Source organism: Thalassophryne amazonica, chromosome 21, assembly GCF_902500255.1.
Source record: "Thalassophryne amazonica chromosome 21, fThaAma1.1, whole genome shotgun sequence".
Taxonomy (NCBI): Eukaryota; Metazoa; Chordata; class Actinopteri; order Batrachoidiformes; family Batrachoididae; genus Thalassophryne; species Thalassophryne amazonica.
This window is the reverse complement of record NC_047123.1, coordinates 36,080,994-36,094,298: the sequence shown is the minus strand read 5'-3', so window position 1 is coordinate 36,094,298 and position 13,305 is coordinate 36,080,994. Positions and strand designations below refer to the sequence as shown.

Sequence of the window (13,305 nt, the reverse complement as noted above, 5' to 3'; positions counted from 1 at the left end):
CTGTTCAGATAGCGAGCTGCTGTACTTCTTGGACATTCTTTTCCTCATCGTTTCCTTGACTGACTTGACCTTCTTGCCCAGTGAGATTCGAGACGTTGTGGGGGACTTGACCACTTCCCGGTATATGGCGTCTTGTTCTTTAGTCTATGGATGAGGAACCACACAGCAGGGTGAAAGTCATTTCAGAGAACTCAGACTTTTATCATTTTAACAGCAGACTTGGACTTACGTTGCTCTCTGAGGCCGTGTTGACCACGTGGAGCGAGCGGTTGGACAAATCGAAGCCTCCGAAGCTGCAGGTTCTCTGAGGGGAACCAGAAAACAATCAGTGAGTCATGCTACATAGTAAGTCCACGTCCACACCCACTCAGGCTGTAGTCACACTGATTCATGCTCGGCGCAACAAAGACGGACAGAAGGACGGACACAGTCATGATGGGATGGACACAAATCGGCAGAAGCTTGTCTTTCTGGGTATCTGCAGTGAGAACAATTTTAACAAGAACTTCCCGTCACATCAGAAAGGAGCGACAATAGACAGCGACGCCCAAAACTTTACACTGTCTACGTTGTTATTACAGCTTCATAAAGTGGAAATCATCTTTCCACAAAACGTGACCACCTTGGAAACATTCCACATGGAAGAAAGATGGATCAACTCTTGTACTTGAGGATAAATCCAAAATGGAATTTATCCCAAAAGACGGGGCTTCAGAAATCACAGCAGTCTGACTGTTTCATGCCAAAACTGTATTCTGTTGCCCTCTGTTGGTTGATGGAGGTAAGGACTCCCCAAACGCTTTTGATTTTGTTCTGAGTTGGGGGAAAAAAGACCTTATGACCTCCAAAAGCAACAATAAAATACTTTTAAGGCCTTTTTCCTAAAAAATAAATAAAAAAAACTAGAAAACTCTAAAATTGCAAAGAAATAACTTGATTTTTGGCCACAGACTGTTGCAACAAATTGTTCACACACTTTAAAACTCAGATCCCCAGAAAAGAGAAATTCTCCTGACAAGGTGGATTTTAAAGTTTTCACCTGAGTTTGATGCAATATGTCTCGTGGTTAATGAGGTTTAGCGGGCAAACATGGGGACTTTTGCTTCTTCAACAGCAGACAAAGTGAGAAGTAAACGTGAGGACAACGGAGATCCAGGAGCTCATCAATGAGCTGGTTTGGACGTATTGCATCTGTTCTGAGTTACACACAAACACGTCGACACAAACATGCAACAAAAACACACACAGCGCAAACAAGGCAGCTGGCAGTATTTCCCTCTTTGCTCCAGAAGCCAAGAAGCTTCCAAAAAGCCTGGACGAACAGCTTCCATATGTGACGGCTTTTTAAGAACATCATGATTACATCAGACGTCCACAGCTGCAGTCAGTCCACATCACAACGTCCCCAAAAAAGCAGATTTGAGAGAACAAACACATCGGAAGGAATGCCTCACCCACCCCACCGCAAAATAAACTATGGTGGCATTCAATGGAATGGACATGCACTTATACAAAAAAAAAGTGTTCTACAATTCAAACTATAAACGCACAAGCTAAAAAAAGAACAAAAGCAACAACAAAAAAAAGTGGACTTAAAATATTTCTGGGTGAGAACGGCGTCCAGTGAGCCGACGAGTACACGGGAGGATTCAGGCGCCCTCAAAGCTGCAGGATAGCTCAAACGTTTCACTACCAAAAGTCTGCATTGTGACTTCTCCTGAGGTGGTCAACTCATCACCACCATGAGGGGATGACGTGCTGAGTCGCTTCAAGCTTGTCCGTGTTCGAGCATGCTGACTCATAAAAACTAACATCCTCTGTTCCATAATCAGTAAAATGGAAAATCACTGCATGGAAAGTTACGTTTTAGGACAATAGCTGAAATTTATCCACAAATCCACTCTTGTAACTCTTTGATTTTCTGTAACTTTGGGATTTTTTTCCTTTTCATGCAACGACTTCCGTAAGGTAGATTTTTTTTGCACATGCAGATAAATGAAACGCGTTCAACTGCTAGCGTCTGTCATTTAAATCCTCGGAGCTATTCTGCAGCACTGCGGGACGCCGAGTCCTGCTGACACGAGGCGGTCGATTTAAACTTCACGGTCTAAACTCACAGACTTCTGCTGGATGCGCAAGAGCACACCCTTTGTACAGCGGTCTACGCTGGCCGCCCACTTCCTGTCTGCTTCACGGTCCTCATCCAATAGACAGCGGCGCTCAGCACGGCTGAGGGTAACCGGACGGACCAGTTGGGCCCAGTTGAGGTGACCGTACAGGTTCCTTTCTACCACGTAGGTGATGTTCAGCTCGCTGACTGCCGTTCGCCCTCGCAGCCTGCGAGAGGGGAATACCCAGCCCCCAACTCCAAAACCCTTTGATTTACCTACATCACAATGGGCAGGGGAGGATGGGGTGAGGCATAGAGGGGAGACAGGGGTCTTTGCATTGCGCGAGCGTTGGTAAAGAAGATGCTTGGTTGAGTAAGCATAGTTGGGGTCAGGCTTCCGATGTGTCCAGCTGCCGTGGTGTCGGCTGGCAGGTTGACGTTTCGGGCTGCCTCGAGGACCTTCATCCAGAGAGATTAGGATGCGGGACTGGGTGTGGGGTTTGGAGCGAGGTTTGGTGAGACCATGGAAGGAGTAGAGACTCTCATCGTTACTTACCCCGTGGGAGACGGAGCTCACGGCCTTCCGCATCTCGCTGTCGGTGGTGGAACGTGACAACTTTCCCTCCTCGTCCACTCCACAGCCATCCAGTTCTGAGAAGGAGGAACCACTGCCTCCGATGCCAGAGAAGGAGCCACCCAGGCCTCCCAAACCAGCTGATGTCCTCCTGGGGGGTCGGATGAGGCCATGGGTACTGGAAGACTTACTGAAGGTTTTAACTAATTTGTGTCCAGACCAGGTTTCGAGGCTGCTAGAGGAAGGTGAGGTGGTCAGACTGTCTGAGTCTCCATCCAGAGAGAGTTGATCCTGGATGAGGGAGGGCAAAGAAGCCTCCTGGGGCAATGGGGGCTTCTTCAGCACCCCCGTGTACAGAGCAGTGTTATCCTCACAGGTGGGAGATGCCTCCAAATTCAGAAAATCTGAAACATTAAGAAAAAAACACATGGACGCTGATAAGACACAGGTCCTGTTTTGAAATTATCTTCATTTCAAAAACAATGCAGTGGAACAGGAGAACAGAATTTTAGAGTGCTCTTTGGCTGTTAGCGTTCCCTGTAACAATTTAAGCTACATAAGGCGACTGGAGTCCAGATGCACCAGTCACACTGCGTGATACCTTGACAATATCTTTTGCTGACACTGGCAGGTCCCTCCTGAAATCCAGTACAGACCTTGACACCCATTGGTGCTGGATAAGTCTCTATGGCTCCATCTGGACAGGATGCCAGTCCATCATAACTTCTACAGCCAAGGCCAGTACCCACTTACAGCTGGGTGGACTGAGGTGATGCAGATGAAGTGTGACCATGAATCAAACCTGCATATTGGTAGCCAAACTACTTATCCCACTGAGGTTCCTGCTCTGTTTTGAACAATCTTTGGAAATCCATTCCTCCTTTGTTTGGCGACACCATTTAACATCAACAGAACTACATAGTATCATGACTGACAAACCTATCTAGAGAGCTTCAGAGAATGTGGGACAAACCTTCAGAACCATGTTTCTTGCCCTCTTCCACCTTGATGAGTTTCTTCCTGACACGGCGAGTCGAGTTCACCAGCTTGTGAAGCCGTCTGAACTTCACGGAGTCCTCAGCCTGCTCGTCATCTGACTGCTCTTGAGACTTTTGGAAGATAGAAAAAAATAGAGATGGCATCAGCAAAATGACGTGGCAAGAGAGTTACAAAACTTCACATAAAAATTCCAGCATTCGTTGTGAATTAATATAAAGGTGCTCTGACAGACTGACTGTGGGATGATGTTTAAATGCCAGACTGTTTAGGATGAGGTCAGTTAGTGAGGTGAGAAATGGAACACGGAGAGAAATCACACACGTCCAGTGTTTATTTTTAAATGCATTTTAACCCTTTGGAGTCTTCAAAGTCACAAATGTCCAGGTTTCCACCAAGACAGAACATGAAAAACCCACATAGACACAATGTCAAGCATCAACAACTGACGGACTGAATACATTGTTTCACACAGTTTCACCGAACAGACCCCAAACCCACAGCTAGGAAGCGCTACATCCATTTGGACACACATTAGCTGAATGATTCCAAAGTCCTGCAAGAAGAAGGCAAACACAAAAACAGCACCTTTCTCCAGGAAGCAAATGAAACACACTCACTCCAAGTTTGACGTAATCACCATTTACAGCCACGTCCAGCGAACAACATGACTGTGTCTGCCGTTATTCGCTGCTGAAGCTCACAAGCAGGAAACCACCTTGTCCTTGTTAGCGGGTTTGGACCACAGACCTGGCTCATGCTGCTGACTACCCTGTGGCTTGGTTAGTTCAACCTCATGCATAAATCCTCCGCGGCACTGCAGTACCACCACACTGGAACCTCACAACTGATTCATTTGAGAATGACACAACTGAACCACAGTGACTTCCTGAGACCCTTCTGTCTCCTCACTCCCTCATCTGAACCAGACTCCACTGCTCGACTTTGGATCTTATTTTTAAAACGAAGGAATACGATATATTTTATGATAATCGCTGATGTGTTTGAGGAGGTCAGGGAACCTAACTGGTCCATTGCCACGTTTCCAAGGTAACAAGTCTATCTGCTGCAGCTGGGAGATGAAGAAGCCAAGACCAAACTGATCCAGAAATCATGTTGGAGCGCATGTTTGTTTTCCTGTAAATGTAACAAGTTCCATGTGGCGAAGCGTCCCATCCCATCCCTGAGGATCACCATGACCAAACAAACAATTAGAGCCACACGGACCTGACCCAGGCCGCCCACAACAACATCAAAGCAACACTTCCACAAAAGTTACATTCACAAAGAAGGAACATCCTTCTGGTACACGGTCCAAAAACAATCGCGTCCCGTTACTCACCGCCTCATTTGTAACTGAAACCTTTGTGTCGGCACACGCGTTCTGAACGTATGATCCGATGTAATCGCGGTACTGCTGTGCACATGCTGGCGGACGGGGATGTGACCACACAGCCTGTTTGGGCTCTGTGGAATGAGGGAATGTCTGGAAGTGTGGAGGGCAAAGAAAAGGAGTGTTGTGCACGGAGAACAATCCCGGCATTTCAATCCCTCTGACCCTGCACTGGCCCCCACATTGCTAACAGCCAGACCTGGAATGTGGACCCCAGTCGCTAGGGGAAGACCGGCCACAGGAAAAGCATCAAACTGACCGCACACTGTAGTCCGCTCATACACAACAATTTAAACGACCTAGTTCCACACATTAGACACCGGCAGAGGCCTCATCAGAGAAAAAAAAATCCCTAAAGTGGCCAATTTTGGAACTCGGAGCTGAGGTGGAATTCAGAACTCTCCCCAGACTCCGCCCACGTTCCAGCCCTGTGAACGAGTGCTAAACCTTTATCATCTTTTTTCCTCTCAGCCACAATGTGCTAAACTGTTTTCCTCTTTAAAAAAAACACAAAAAAACATTCACTACCCTCATTCTGTGACACCCCCCCGAATAATATCCTCTACCTCCTTAAAGGAAACAGTAGGGGTGCGAGGCAGGCGGATAAAGTCAAACAACTTTACCTGGAATATTTACCACTGTTTATGTGACAGGAGTTCAGTTGCCCAAATCCAACAACAATGTTGCCGTCAAATCTCTTCCACCTCCTCAATAAAACACGAAACCTTGGATTAGGTCTGATACGTATCACAACCAACAATCACTAAGGGTGGCTAAATGTCACTGTCTTCGTACAACCAGCAGGGGGCAGCAAATGTAGACACCAAACTACATTGTAGGATTTTATTTATTTTTTGGTTGGTTGTTTACATTTTTGCCCGTAATTAAATGCACTTTCACTGTGTCAGACAAACATCGTAACAGGTGTGGGTGCCAACGTTACTGTAAATATAAAGGACATCTACTGAGGGTCACTGAAACGAAATGTTACAAACTTTATTCACTCAAGAAAATGTCAACAAATTTAGTTATTTGCAATAAGTTACCAAGATGGATGTTTCCAAGCAATTTGATTTTCAACCTGATTTGAAGCAACTGTGCCACAGACTTCGGTGAATTCCAGAGTTTCCAATCAATGACGGTGAAGGTCTTTGGGATCAAATATCAGGTTGCCATAGTCCTTATTGTCTTCCTACCCATGGCTACTGTTGTGTAAAAGTTTATCGTAGACTATGTAGGTTTAGAATTTTTTTAAAATTACAATTTAAGTTGTAATTCATAACATTGCTCAGAAAAATTACCATTAGATATTTTCTTCAAATGGTCAGGGTTTCTGGGGTCATGGGACAGGATTTTTATGGTGTTGGGGTCATGGGTCCATTTTCTGTGGTGTCTGGGTTTTTGTGGTGTGGGGGTCATGGGTCGGGTGTACTTACGTTGCAGTTTGAGGACTGGTTTAGATTGGGTACAGATCCTTCAGTCCACTCTGCAGTGTCAGTACTGCTGGACTGTCTGCTGCGCTCATACTCCTTCAGCTACATGGAGAAGAAGAGTTTAGAGACTCTCACCCAGGAAACTGTCCGTCTTACTGACAGATGGACAGATGTCAACAGTGTGCAGGTACAGACACAAGAATGGAACACACTCAGTGACAGTGACGGTAAATGAAAGGCACAGAGCCTTACCCCAGGCTATATTTTGACCAAATCCCTGGGGGCGACCTGTATGGATCTGTGTGACCTGTTGGTTTTATAGTGTTTTGAGGGCAGTTTTCTGTCTGTTGTGTCCATCAGTCTGTTTGAACAAAATAATTCTGGTTTTTGTTCCGATTTGGTGGACTGTTTGAGGATCAGCCAAGGTCAAAGTAATTTGACTTTAGAATGGTGGTAAAAGTCAAGGTCACAGGTCAAGGTCCTAATTTTGGCCCACATGGGATGTTTAGAATGGTTACTTTATGGAATTAGGGAAAAACATGATGTCTGCAACACTGACTATGAATGATATTATTAAGTGCTGATATTTGTTAATGTAATTACATAAAACACGAAGTACAAATTTCAGGTAGAATGGAAACTGTAGAACCTCAAACCAACTGCTTAACATTTCAGATGATATTATTCCATTTTTAAAATGCTGTCTGTATAAGGAAATCTGGCAGAAATGTACTGTGACCTTCAACTGGACCTTGACCTTGAGACCGTTGATTCTCACAGAACCACGAGGGAGGTGTATCAATGCACCCCTATGAGAAATTGGTTACTGATACACCTATGGCTACTATGACAACATGTATCACATTTCCATTGGTCATATGATCCTTGACCTTTGGTCACCCCAAATTGTCAAGCTCAAGGTCATAATTAAAAAGTAAGTCCCTTCAGCTTTTCCCTTGTTTCACTGATTTGGCACAAGTTTTACACTGGATGCCCTTCCTGACACAACATGTAGAATGGGCAGGGGTGGCCTTGAACCAGGAAACTTCTGCTCTGGAAACAAGCAGCCTTAAACAGTTGGCCACCACCCTTACTCAAGGTCAGAACTCTTTAGTTGAAATAGTTTTGGGACCATTATGAATTAACACCATATAAAGGTAACTGAAGAGGTTCATTTGAATAAAAGTTGAAGCCACACAGATCCACATATTATAGATCAGTCAATCAGAAAAAATTTATTTGCATGACTCCGTGTCAAACGTAAGACACAGGGCCGTGTGCAGTGACCCGTCTTGTCAAGACTGGTTTCTGACACGAGTCTTTGTAGATAAAGAATAAATGATGACAAAATGGGTTGACTGAACTTCATTAGATTAGAGTTAGCGGTTTCATCATGTGATGGCTAACTGAGTTCAAGCTAATCATCATATATGAGGAAAAGCCACATTTAGTAAACGTAATAACTAATCCTGATGTTTCCAAATAAATACAACACGAGTTTGCTTATTTATAAAGTAAACTTCCTGGTAGCTAGCTTGGTCGCTGCTCAGCTATCAAGTTAAACATGAAGAAAATGTAAGTCTCTACTTACAAGTGACTGTAAACTGCATCACTTAGTTTTTTTGGGGGTAGGATTGTATAAATCTGGATTGTGCAATACAGATAGCTAACATGAAAGCCGTGTTGTTGCTTCCGCTAGATCAAAGGCTTGTGATTGGGTGTTGGCACAAATTAGAATAATCAAAACCAGTTGTCGGTGAAATAGACTGAAACTAGTAGAGATGACAGTTGAAAGACCCCAAACAACATATTATCAATAATCAAAATCAATATCATTTTTATGAATACCCCAAATTCAGACAGCACAGATACACAACAAAGGAGGATTATTGATTATTGATTCTGGAGTCCAACTGGTTGAACACACTCAGTCACTAGAAAGAAAAGAACAGACTGCTTGAAACAGCAAAGAGGAGACAAATTCCTCTAAAGTCTGACTGTGTAGGTTAAATGCTGTTGGACAACCTGCCCATGAGCAAGGCATTACACAGAGAGGGGTGGGGGGCTAACAAGCAACAGAAATGGAAAGAAACCTAGAACCCAGAGAAAGAAAAAGACACCAAAGAAATACCTCAGAGGAAATATATTCTGCACCAGAGCATCAAGCCCAGCAGATGGCGCTATTGAGTTACTGCATTCATTCATCCTGCCTTCTTACACACAGTCCAAAAGGTCACACCCTAAAAATCCCCAGACTCAGTCTGGAGTTACAGGATTAAAATTTGGGGCCTCTGAAGGGTTAGTAAGAGTGAGTCGTTTTAGTAAACCACAGCGACGGCGGCGTGGAGAAGAAACGTGAAAACACGATGACAGAGACAACGCCAGAGTTCCTACCCGAGCCAGAGCTTCTTCTACCGTGATCATCTTCTCTTTCACCATCATCATCAGCTGGATTCTCTCTTCATCACTCATGGTGATCTCACTGGCCACATAGCCAATGTCCTCTCCTGGAAGGGTCCAAAGCCAAAGGTCAAACAGGAAGTAGGAACTATTTAAACGTATATACAGCAGAATGTGGCCACACAGACCTTTGGATGTCTGTCGCATTACAGGTTTGTGCTGAGACTTGCGAAAGTTCTGCCAGAAAGATTTGTTCTTTTTCTTATTGTCCCATTTACCTGAAGGAAGGAACCGATCACACACATCACAGCTTAGGTCAGATTTGTACGGTGGCCTGGTGAGGCCAAAACACTGTCAAATTAAGACAACACCTGCAAATGCAGAAAACGCAAACAGAAATAACACCTGCATTAATTCTCCTGCAGGTAGCTGCACAAAACCACTTGCAAATTAAGAAAAAAAAAAACCTTGCAAACAGACAATGGAAACAAAACCTAAAGCACATGTAACAATTTAATATGACAACGTGTCTCCTGGAAAGTAACAAAAAAACCACATATGCACTTGTACAGAGCCACAACACTACGTAAGTGCTAACAACACAAAAAAGTTTTTTGTTCAGAGAATTTTAAGTGACTTTGATGCATCACAAATAAAATAATACAACACAAAAATATTGCTAGTTTAGGAGTAAAATCATCAAGCACAGTGATGCACTGAACAGTTAGAAACCTTTTTGTGTTATTAGTACTTTGTACTTTGGGTTGTAACTGTTTACAGTACATCTGTTTTTGCAGGAATTTGCAGCAGACATTATTAAAGTAAATTATTGTGTGCACTGTCAGTTATATTTATGTTGTGTTTGAGTATTTTCTCAATTTGCACAATGCTTTTTTTTAATGTAACTCTTGTTGAGCTGACGCAGATGTGTTTTTTTAAAAGCATTTTCTGATTTTGCTAGTGTTGTGGCCCTTCTCAGCCACCATAGCCACCATGTGCCCTCTGACCTTCAGACAAAACAAAAAAGAAACATTACCTCCTGATCCGTCTTCAGAACTGGACTTATGCAGCGGCATTCTGGAGACAAACAAAGAATCCATTTTAGAAATGACGCTTTCAATAAATATGCTGTTATTAAACCAGTCTGTCAACACGGTGCTCCCGAAAACAGTGTTTTTGCACTTCTGCCTGTTGTCCACTGGGAGGCAGTAACAGCATACTGATGGAGAAGAAGGCTCCCGAGGTTTGAGAGGGAGAAGAAACACTCATTCTGCAGCAAAAAAAGAAAAAAAAACCTCCAGATAAAGATGAAATATTTAAGAAACAGCAAAGAAAAATAGAAGAAAGATGAGCTAGTGTCAATGTGGAAGTGAAGAGGGATTTGGAGGGAAAGTATGCAGGAAAAGAAAAGAGAAACCACAAGGCTGACTCAGCCTGTTTGTGTTTCCAATCCGATCCACAAAGAGAGTCACGAGGAAGATCAGCGGAAAAAAAGTGACTTCAGCAAAGTTTATCACAGGAGGAGTAACTGTAGCAGCAGGAGAGAAGCCCTCCCTGTGAAATCTAAATTATTTTAATCTGGAATCTGATGTGACAGTGGACAAATGTAACAACATAAAGTCAACATAAAGCTGCAGCTTTTTCCTCGACATTTAATGGAAGAAAAATGTGGAAAATAAATTTAAATTTTAAAAAGTTAATTTTCACACATGCATGGGAATAAAACTGAAGAAAAAAGTATGTAGAACTGAATCATTTAAATGATAAAATAAGGGAGGAGTAGGTGTGTGAAAAATCTGTGAATCACTGTTGAAGCAGGATGAATTTATCCCATTTTTGTGTGACTACAATAAATATCCTGCTGCTCAGACAGCGTTTATTTGGGGGGGGGGGGGGGGGGGGGGGGGTGTAATGTGGAGTTGCGTCAGGAAGGGCATCCGGTGTAAAAACTTATGCCAATTCAACATGCAGATCCACCTCGCAAACAAGGGAGCAGCCAAAGGGTCTTACTTACTTTATAGTCACATACATACACACAAAGAGAAATCTTCTAGGGGCCTGGATACTATGGCAACATAATGAGATGCTAATTGAATGGAGGACTGCACACACACACACACACACACCCGGTCCCCACAGGCTAGAACCAAAGCTAATGCTAATAGAACTCAATCAATAGAAGCCCTTTCTGTTGCAATGCTGCACTTTAACACACATTCTATAAATTAGCCTCCTGTTCTCTCTCTCTCTCTCTCTCTCTGTCTCTCTCTCTCTCTCTGTATGTATGTGTGTGGCTATGCAACTTAATCAGATTAAACTCAAATTGTTACCATACCTTTCTATTTCTACTTTTTGCATTATAAACCAGACAGTTAACTGCTTTTCACCCATTAGCATAAGAAGCTAAAGCTCTACTTTGGCCATAATATAAAACACAACATCTTAATCTGGGTGAGCTTTTGCAAGATGAATGAATGCTGCATTTCTTTTAATTTGACAGCCAATGCAGAGAACTAAATCAGAACATAAATGTGCACTGTGCAAAGGATCATGAGCGTACATGCTAAGGACTCAGGTGTTCCACGGATGTTCTGATGGGTCGGGATGAGTTCTTGTAGCTTGTACTTGTGAGGTTAGAAGAAAACCCAGAAACAATAGTTTGTTATACTGACCATCCTGCTATAGTGTGTATCAGGCAACAAATGGCCCAAAAACATTGTTCTGATGTAGAGACTGTAGGGGCAGCACTGAGACAGCTCTGTTAATCATGTGGCTACAGGCCTCGGATTTCCAGTGTCCGGGCACATTTATTTGTCTTCTGAGCCGGGACTGAACTTAATTTTTTGTGTAGATGAGCATAAAACAGCAACAATAAAAATGGATCCCAACAAAAACCAAAACAGCTGAACATCTCTGCCAGAAAGATTATTTAATACGAGCTTCTTCAAGAATACGGGATGTTTGTTCCCATCCCAAGTGTGGGCTGTTGAAAGCTTACAGAGAGTTTTACGAGCCGGCTCTGCAGAGCTTGTGAAGTGCCCCACATCTGTTTATTTATCTTTGCCATATGCACAGACACAATATGCTCAACTATCAGCACAAAGATTCCACGCAGGCTGCAACAAATCAACCACAAGTGGTAACTACGGTGACAACAAACACTCGGCTCTGGCTGCTCCAAACAGTTTCTGCACAGGGCGTGTGGACTGATTAGCTGTTGCAAAAGCTGACTTTCTAGGAGCATAACCACCTCTGAATTTGCTCTTTGCAATCCTGTTCGATTCAGAACTCAACAATTAAGCCCTTTTGTTATTGCACACGTACGGCCGTAAGCTTTCATCAAGATCCATTTACTTCTGCTGTTAATCTCACTGATAAGCACATTCCCATCTTGCTGCCACAATACCCACCAATCAGCCACCTTATGAAGCAGGAAGTATACAACTCAAACCCTCAAACCTTTGGTGAGCCTCCTGTCATCAACCCTGCTGTACGCGGTACCCGCCTTCCTGCCAGCATGGTGCCAAAGAGACACACTGACAGATATGTGATGCAGCCCACTGTGAAGTCTGGGTAACCTCTTCTGGGTGTGATTGTCCCGCACAGAGGTGATGATGCGAGCATCCTCGCTGCTGCACATGATTCTTGAATAATGGACATTATTCAACCTGAAACCCATGCACTTTAGCAAAAACTAGAAAGAATAATGGAGATCTTTTCAGCGGTCTCTGAATGTCTTAGTATTCAAAGTATCCAGTAACTTCCCTGGTCGTTGTTGGGGTTGTCAGTTTTTGGGGCTGTATAACCAATATGTGCTTGTAATGCAAATTCACCGGAGTCACTGAGCTCTGTACTTGCATTTGATTGCTTTGTTTGCGAGAAATCCTTTTTGGAAAAATTACTTTATTTGTCTGAATATAAGATGGTGTCCGTCCACGCCCTCCCGAAAATACATGTGAAAAAACTGGGGTTACCTTATATTCAGGGTCTAGACTGTTAAACATCATCTTAGCATTTTCATGTCATATGCACGTCCTCGACTGCTGCAGAACAGTAGAGGGCATCAAATATCTTTGAAACAAGTATGGCTATTTTGACATGCACACAAGGCAGATTTTATTTAAATAATGGACCATTATTCTATTTTCAATGCTCAAACTGCAGCAGGAGTCATTTTAATAAAAGAGGGCAGCAGAATCGCACCACGTCGTGGAGTTTTACTTCAGTCTGTTTCAGAAACAAGTGGCATGGGACAAGTGGTTCTTGAAACTTTATGGAACAAGGCCTCATTCTTTTAGTTTCTCGACATCAAAAAAGATAAAGCTGTTTATTATTATTACTGAACTCTTAAAATTTCTATAGTCGCTCTCCTCGATCTTTTGTGGAAAAATCAGAGGAT

General features: G+C 43.3%; 1 protein-coding gene across 7 annotated transcripts in view; it reads right to left on the bottom strand.

Annotated features, from left to right (window-relative positions):
- sash1a (SAM and SH3 domain containing 1a) overlaps positions 1-13,305 on the bottom strand; it is a 212,115-nt gene that overhangs the window by 19,592 nt on the left and 179,218 nt on the right. For 4 of the 7 annotated variants that reach the window (XM_034162689.1, XM_034162695.1, XM_034162691.1 and 1 more), the window contains exons 5-12: positions 9,943-9,983; positions 9,095-9,184; positions 8,901-9,013; positions 6,510-6,608; positions 3,658-3,793; positions 2,118-3,088; positions 230-304; positions 1-144 (exon numbers count right to left, since the gene is read on the bottom strand). In XM_034162689.1, coding sequence (XP_034018580.1) covers positions 1-144; positions 230-304; positions 2,118-3,088; positions 3,658-3,793; positions 6,510-6,608; positions 8,901-9,013; positions 9,095-9,184; positions 9,943-9,983 — 1,669 coding nt within the window. The remainder of the gene's footprint in view (positions 145-229; positions 305-2,117; positions 3,089-3,657; positions 3,794-6,509; positions 6,609-8,900; positions 9,014-9,094; positions 9,185-9,942; positions 9,984-13,305) is intronic. The other 3 variants (XM_034162694.1, XM_034162696.1, XM_034162690.1) reach the window with 2 other exon arrangements.